This window comes from Bombina bombina, chromosome 1 (assembly GCF_027579735.1).
Source record: "Bombina bombina isolate aBomBom1 chromosome 1, aBomBom1.pri, whole genome shotgun sequence".
Classification (NCBI taxonomy): domain Eukaryota; kingdom Metazoa; phylum Chordata; class Amphibia; order Anura; family Bombinatoridae; genus Bombina; species Bombina bombina.
The window spans coordinates 455,275,480-455,284,288 of NC_069499.1; the positions used below are offsets into that span (position 1 = coordinate 455,275,480).

Below are 8,809 nucleotides of genomic sequence, written 5' to 3' on the forward strand. Positions count from 1 at the left end.
ACGCCCGCTGGTATTACGAGTCTTGCAGGTATAGGTGTACCGCACACTTTTTTGGCCTTACCGCAAACCAATTTACGTAAATTTTGTTAAGCTTTTTTTCTATGGGACTTCCATAGCGCCGGTATTATGAGTTTGTCCTGGGAGGCCAAAAAAGTGAGCGGTACACCCTACCCCGTCAAGATTCGTATCGCATTTTAAAGTCAATAGTTATGAGTTTTATGTTACAACGCCGTAACATAAAACTCATAACTAAAGTGCTACAAAGTACACTAACACCCATAAACTATCTATTAACCCCTAAACCGAGGCCCTCCCGCATCGCAAACAATAAAATAATATTATTAACCCCTAATCTTCCGCTCCGGACATCGCCGCCACTATAATAAACATATTAACCCCTAAACCGCCGCACTCCCGCCTCACAAACACTAGTTAAATATTATTAACCCCTAATCTGGTGCCCCAACATCGCCGCCACCTACATTATACTTATTAACCCCTAATCTTCTGCTCCGGACATCGCCGCCACCTACATTATATTTATTAACCCCTAATCTGCTGCCCCCAACATCTCCGTCACCTACCTACATTTATTAATCCCTAATCTGCCGTCCCCAACTTCGCTGCCACTATTCTAAATTTATTAACCCCTAAACCTAAGTCTAACCCTAACACCCCCTAACTTAAATATAATTTAAATACATCTAAATACAAATTACTATCATTACCTAAATTATTCCTAGTTAAAACTAAATACTTACCTATAAAATAAACCCTAAGCTAGTTACAATATAACTAATAGTTACATTGTAGCTAGCTAAGGGTTTATTTTTATTTTACAGGCAAGTTTGTATTTATTTTAACTAGGTAGAATAGTTACTAAATAGTTATTAACTATTTAATAACTACCTAGCTAAAATAAATACAAATTGACTTTAAAATAAAACCTAACCTAAGTTACAATAACACCTAATACTACACTACAATTAAATAAATTCCCTAAATTAAATACAATTAAATAAATTAAATAAAATTAGCTAAATTACCAAAAAATTACAGAAAATAAAAAACAAATTACAAGATCTTTAATTAATAATTAATAATTACACCTAATCTAAGAGCCCTATCAAAATAAAAAAAGCCCACCCAAAATAAAAAAAAAACCCTAGCCTAAACTACCAATAGCCCTTAAAAGGGCCTTTTGCGGGGCATTGCCCCAAAGAAATCAGCTCTTTTACCTGTAAAAAAAATACAAACAACCCCCCCAACAGTAAAACCCACCACCCACACAACCAACCCCCCAAATAAAAGCCTAACTAAAAAAACCTAAGCTCCCCATTGCCCTGAAAAGGGCATTTGGATGGGCATTACCCTTAAAAGGGCATTTAGCTCTATTGCTGCCCAAAGCCCTAACCTAAAAAATAAACCCACCCAATACACCCTTAAAAAATCCTAACACTAACCCCCGAAGATTCACTTACTGGGAGTAGTCTTCATCCAAGCGGCAAGATGTCCTCAACGAAGCCGGCAGAAGTGGTCCTCCAGACGGGCAGAAGTCTTCATCCAGACGGCATCTTCTATCTTCATCCTTCCGACGCGGAGCGGCTCCATCTTCAAGACATCTGGCGCGGAGCATCCTCTTCAATCGACGGCTTCTTCGGAATGAATGTACCTTTAAGTAACTTTATCCAAGATGGCGTCCCTTAGAATTCTATCAGCCAATCGGAATCTATCAGCCAATCTGAATTAAGATAGAAAAAATCCTATTGGCTGATGCAATCAGCCAATAGGATTGAACTTCAATCCTATGTATCTGATCCAATCAGCCAATAGGATTGAGCTCGCATTCTATTGGCTGATTGGAACAGCCAATACAATGCCAGCTCAATCCTATTGGCTGATTGCATCAGCCAATAGGATTTTTTCTACATTAATTCTGATTGGCTGATAGAATTCTATCAGCCAATCGGAATCTAAGGGACGCCATCTTGGATGACATCACTTAAAGAAACATTCATTCCGAAGAAGCCGTCGATTGAAGAGGATGCTCCGCACCGGATGTCTTGAAGATGGAGCCGCTCCACGTCGGAAGGATGAAGATAGAAGATGTCATCTGGATGAAGACTTCTGCCCGTCTGGAGGACCACTTCTGCCCATCTGGAGGACCACTTCTGCCGCTTGGATAAAGACTTCTCCCGGTAAGTGAATCTTCGGGGGTTAGTGTTAGGATTTTTTAAGGGTGTATTGGGTTTGTTTATTTTTTAGGTTAGGGCTTTGGGCTGCAATAGAGCTAAATGCCCTTTTAAGGGCAATGCCCATCCAAATGCCCTTTTTAGGGCAATGGGGAGCTTAGGTTTTTATAGTTAGGCTTTCATTTGGGGGGTTGGTTGTGTGGGTGGTGGGTTTTACTGTTGGGGGGGTTGTTTGTATTTTTTTTACAGGTAAAAGAGCTGATTTCTTTGGGGCTATGCCCCGCAAAAGGCCCTTTTAAGGGCTATTGGTAGTTTAGTTTAGACTAGGTTTTTTTTTTATTTTGGGTGGGCTTTTTTATTTTGATAGGGCTATTAGATTAGGTGTAATTAGTTTAAAGATCTTGAAATTTGTTTTTTATTTTCTGTAATTTAGTGTTTATTTTTTTTACAGGTAAGTTTGTATTTATTTTAGCTAGGTAGTTATTAAATAGTTAATAACTATTTAGTAACTATTCTATCTAGTTAAAATAAATACAAACTTGCCTGTAAAATAAAAATAAACCCTAAGCTAGATACAATGTAACTATTAGTTATATTGTAGCTATCTTAGGGTTTATTTTACAGGTAAGTATTTAGTTTTAAATAGGAATAATTTAGGTGATAATAGGTTTTATTTAGATTTATTTAAATTATATTTAAGTTAGGGGGTGTTAGGGTAAGATTTAGGGGTTAATAAATGTAATATAGTGGCGGCGACGTTGGTGGTGGCAAATTAGGGGTTAATAAATGTAGGTAGGCGCCAGAGATGTTAGGGACAGCAGATTAGGTGTTAATAATATTTAACTAATGTTTGCGAGGCGGGAATGTGGCGGATTAGGGGTTAATATGTTTATTATAGTGGTGGCGATGTCCGGAGCGGCAGATTAGGGGTTAATAAGTATAATGTAGGTGTCGGCGATGTCAGGGGCAGCAGATTAGGGGTTAATAAGTGTAAGATGGGGTGTTTAGACTCGGAGTTCATGTTAGGGTGTTAAGTGTAAACATAACTTTTATTTCCACATAGGAATCAATGGGGCTGCGTTACTGAGATTTACGCTGCTTTTTTTGCAGGCGTTAGACTTTTTCTCAGCCGGCTCTCCCCATTGATGTCTATGGGGAAATTTGTGCCTTTTATGGGGAAATCTTGCCTTTTAATGCCGGGTTTAGAAAAACCTGTAATACCAGCGATGTAGGTAAGTGAGCGGTGACAATAACGTGCACATTAGCAACGCACCCCTCATACCGCAAAACTCGTAATCTGGCCGTTTGTATTTTATTTTGAAGCTAACAGGAAATGCACGTCTTTGTACAACTGAGCCTGATAGCTCATTATTCCTCAGTACAGGACTATCCGTTTACCAAAAACTATGATATATTTGCAACAAAGCAAAAAATAGTGTCTCCAAGAAATAATCAGCTGTAATACTTTACAGTATACACAGAATTCCTGATTATTATGGCAGGTAATGTCAACAGACTCTAATCTGAAATGCTACGGTTAATTAGTTCTTTAATCTTAAAAATTAGCTTTAATTTGTTCTCTAATCTGAAAGCCTAAACTTTATTTACTCTCTAATCTGAAACGTTATGCTTAGTTCAGTTTTAGGAAAGCCTTATGCGTACAGGATACATTCTATTATTCTATTATTCGTTTGAAATATATGACCTCATCCCTTCCATTCTCAAATTACTGTTACTCCATTCAGCTTTCACCTTTAAATCATTCCTTTCATTCTAATAGTTTTTCTTTTCAGAAAAAAATGTTTTCCTCTGAAACATTATCTGGTACACACAATACGAATAGCATACTTAGGTTGGTTTTGTATTAAGACATTATGGATCTATATTTATTGTATTGTAATATGTGGAACCCAAAATAGCTAGGTGGCAGTAGAAAAACTGCAAAATATGCAGAATTGCTTGCTGGAACTAATTATTGTAAATAAATTATTTTACCCCAGTTGACACCTTAATACCCTTAAGTAGTTCTTTAATGCCATTACAGGAGTTTCTGCAGCTCGGATGAATCCTTAGTGAGTGTGAATATTTTTAACAATAATGAGGTCATGGCATGAGCTTTAAATGATCACGAGCTGGGCTGCGTTATGGTATTGGGTCCACAAAACAGGAAAGTTATAAATAGTTCTTTGATACTAACAGCTGCAGGATATTGAAACACACAGTTATATAATATGTTATTATATTTAGCAGTTGGAGAAATATAGAACAAAATAAAAAATAAGGATAAGGAACATGTGTATACACATGGCAAGGGGGACCATTACTTTTTTTAACCCCTTGGTTGCAATAGAGGATATTAACTCTTTGCTACCAATTTGTTATTTAAACATAATTGGTTTTCTCCTACTCACTTTTTTTCCCCCTTGAGCCTAAAATGTTTTTTTTATTTATGTGCTTTTGTAGGTACTGTATGTCCCACTCTACTTAAACAGCTGCAGTATTTGTCCTTCATTTATAGGGCTCGATTTATCAAGCCCTTCTCCTCCCTTCGACTGCAGATTTTCACAAGACTGGGGAGATTGACAGCTCCTACCCTCACCGGATTTGCCGTGCACGGTCAGGGGTCTGGGTTGCACGCAAGCGAATATGTACACCCCTGTATGCCCTTGATTGATAAATTGAGGCCATAGGGTATTGCTAGATAAGTAAAGGTTGGCAAATAGGGTAGATTTCAATAACTTATATTGCTTACACGTATTCTGACCTGGACAATAGACTTCAAATACTGGGTTAGATTGCAAGTGGAGTGCTAATTTATTGTGCCTCCATAAATGGGCAAATTTGCCTATTTACAGTTGCACAATAAATAACCAGCAATTACAAGTGGCTGGTTATTACTACCGCAAGCTCGCAGTAGCACTTAGTGCTCATTGAATTAACCAGAGGTCAGTCTTTTGGATAGTTCCTCTATGAATTAAAAAAACAAACAGCATCTTTATTTTTGTAAATATTAACTTCACGAAGCAGTTATAGTGGTTATAGGGAGCGGGAGTGGGGTGTTAGAAAAAAACGGCACTGAAAAGTGCCTTTACATTGCGGTTTATAGGGACTGTGTGTTCCCTGTAAATATATATGTATATGATTATATACATATATATTTATGTGTTAATATGTGTATAGCTTAAGGTTAAGCAGAGCTGTAGTAGAGCAGGAGTCATTCTCTAGGTGGACCTATATGGCAATAACAAGTCAACTGCTTGAGGTAACAAAATGCCATCCCATTTTAATCAAAAAGACAGAATTTAAATATGTGGCAATAGGGGGCTTTAATCTTTATAAACTTTCAACAAGGTATAAAAAAAAAGTTATTTTGGGGTTTTTTGTGCTTTCAAACATGTAAGTATTTTATCATCAGTGTCGTTTAAATTCCTTCTCTAGGATCAAATTGTTTATTGAAAGTCTTTATTGTGAGAGTCCTCCTTCAGTCCTGCAGTATTCAAGTCCAGTCAGATCACTGCCCTCTTATCAGCCACCTGTATTATTATTATCTGTCTGTCTGTCTACCTATCGGGTTTTGGAGGATATAGACTACCCCAAATCCATATTGCAACATCCTCAGTCCTCTAGTATGCCAACAGACTTAAATTTAGCAGACAGACAATTTCTCCAGGTGTCAGTGTCAGACCAGGAAAAATAGGGATCTAATAAAAAATGGATATGATGCTGTAAAGAACCAACACTCATTATTGTTATGTTTCATTGTGATGTTAATGAGTTATATTGCATTGTGATGCAGACTCTACATCTTTTTAATATAACTGGAATACAAATATCTGAAGTGTTTTATATGCTTTAATTAGAAGTATACTGTGCATTGCTTAATGCAAATATATATATAACATATACATGCATTTTTATTCTTCTAGCGCATGATTGCAAACACTGTGAGAACAATGAGATATTGCAGAAGCTTATCCTTCAGTAAGTTACATTTTTAATCTGTTGTCCTGCATATGGGTATTTATGTGTGTTTTGGGTGCAGCTATGAATCCTTGTGCTTGTGTGTATATACAGAGTTAGAACCTAAATACTGGATGTGTCCTTTCTTAAAATGTAGTCTTTTACCAGGTTGTGTACGTATGTATGTGTGTTCACATATATACACTATATGGTCAAAAGTATGTGAACATCTGACTATCATACCTATATGAGCTTGTTGAGCATCAAATTACAAAACCATGGGCATTAATATAAATGGACCCCCACCCCTTTGTGGCTATTACAGTCGCCACTCTTCTGAAAAGGCTTTCCACAAAATTATGGAGTGTGTCTGTGGGAATTTGTGCCCTATCAGACAAAAGAGCATGTATGAGGTCAGGCACTGATGTTGGACAAGAAAGTTTGGCACACAAAAGTCTTCATGGACTTTGCTTTTTGCAGAAGGGCACAGTCATGCTGGAACAGAAAAGGGCCAGAAAATTGGAAGCACCCAATTGTCTAAAATGTTTTTTTGTATCCTGTAGCATTAAGATGACCCTTAACTGGAACTAAGGAGCCTAGCCTAAAGCCTGAAAGACAGCCCCAGACCATTATCCCTCCTCCACCAAACTTTGCAATAGGCACAATGCATTCCAGTAGATAGCAATCTTCTGGTATCTGCAACACCCAGATTCCTCCATCAGATTGCCAGATAGTGAAGCTTGATTCATCACTACAGAGAACACATTTCCACTGCTCCAGAGTCCAGTGGTATCGTTCTTTTTAGACCACTCTAGCTAATGCTTGGAATAGATCATTCTGATGCAAGCCTTTTTGTACAGCTGTTTGGCCATGAGAACCCATTTCTGGAAGTTCCTTATGCACAGTTCCTGTGTTGAAGTTGCTTTCATAAGCAGTTTGGTCCTCTGTAGTGATGCAACAGATGAAAAGCTATTTTTGCTTGCTATGCTTTGCTTGGTCTACCACTTAATGGGCTGCTGTTGCTCCTGGAAACTTCCAAATCACAGTAATAGCACTTACAGTTGACCGGGGTAGACCCAGAAGGTCAGAAACTTCACAAACGGACTTGTTTCTTGTCACTGAGCTCTTCAATATTACCCATTGTACTCCCAATATTTAACGATACAGTAATTGGAGCTGAGGGACTGCAATAAAAGAAAATCAGTAAGTGTGCCACGTATTTACTTATATCATCATAGAGGGCAGACATAGTAGCAAATAGCCATTAAAATTACTATACAGTACTTATAAGTTGCAAATTAGTAGCAACAAAAAATAATGCCTCATCCTATTAGTAATTAGTTATTATTGCAGCTTCATAATTAATTAATAGTTATGTTTTGTTCATCTATGAAGATTTCATGGCTATGTGGTGGATTCTATGCACCTGTTATCAATGGGTATGGCTGAAAGACCTGAATTTAATAATAAGTATGGGTGCCCACATATTCTTTTTCTATATAGTGTATGTATGTGTGTGGGTGTTTCTTTTAATTACATGAGAATATATTTCAGATCTTTGTAACTATCTTCATCTCCAGATCCAGACCCTTCACTTGCTAATAAAAATCACCAGGAAGTACGAAATTATGTTCGGCAGTTCAATGTGATTGACAACCAGAGGACATTATCTCAGATGTCACATTGTCTTGAACCTCGGAGAACTTGAACAATGAAAACCTTGGGAGAAAAGAAGTACAAATAATCATGTTCATAAAAAGTAACTGTCTTGCTATTGGACTGAAATAAGGAAGATTATTCTCTCTGCTATTTTTAACCTTAATGACTCCAGCTAAATATGTACTGAGATTGACCAAGACATGTGTGAATAATATGCATAATTTAATGTAGGTCATAAAAGAAATGTTAAAATACATATAATAGATATATTAAATCCAATAATGGAGACTGTATATATTTTTCCTCATTTTTTTTTAACCTTAGTAGTGTAATCCATTTTGGAATGTGTAACATGGATCTTTTATTTTTACACATAGCCTGGTTTATGGTTTGTGACTAAAGTGTTATAATTAGTTTAATGGAAAAATGTTTGCGGAGCTGGAATTCTGTCACATCCAAACTAGCAAAATGTGCTAATCATTGTAGTATTCTGACATGATTGTAAGAAGTATATACTGTATTATGCTGGGAGGGAGTAGGGAAAGAAGGTTATCGGGGCACTATATTTCCTAAAACATAACTTTCACTAAAGTGAATGTAAATTTTGATGCTAAAGTGCCCGGTTTTTAAAAATTTGATTAATAACAGGGGCACTTTAATTCATCAAAATTTACATTTCACTCCTGTTGTGAAAAAAAAACTTACCTTTCTCCTGTTAAGTGTGGTCAGTCCACGGGTCATCATTACTTCTGGGATATTAACTCCTCCCCAACAGGAAGTGCAAGAGGATTCACCCAGCAGAGCTGCTATATAGCTCCTCCCCTCTACGTCACACCCAGTCATTCTCTTGCACCCAACTAATAGATAGGATGTGTGAGAGGACTGTGGTGATTATACTTAGTTTTATACCTTCAATCAAAAGTTTATTATTTTATAACAGCACCGGAGTGTGTTGTTCCTTCTCTGGTAGAATTTGAAGAAGAATCTACCTGAGTTTT

General features: G+C 37.0%; 1 protein-coding gene across 1 annotated transcript in view; it reads left to right on the forward strand.

The window, feature by feature from the left end:
- The window catches only part of LOC128645442 (rap guanine nucleotide exchange factor 4-like), a 388,555-nt gene extending 380,451 nt beyond the window's left edge, over positions 1-8,104 (forward strand). Inside the window, exons 27-28 of the mRNA XM_053698451.1 lie at positions 6,119-6,173; positions 7,733-8,104. Coding sequence (XP_053554426.1) covers positions 6,119-6,173; positions 7,733-7,860 — 183 coding nt within the window. The 3' untranslated portion in view covers positions 7,861-8,104. The remainder of the gene's footprint in view (positions 1-6,118; positions 6,174-7,732) is intronic.
- The last annotated feature ends 705 nt before the right edge of the window (positions 8,105-8,809 follow it).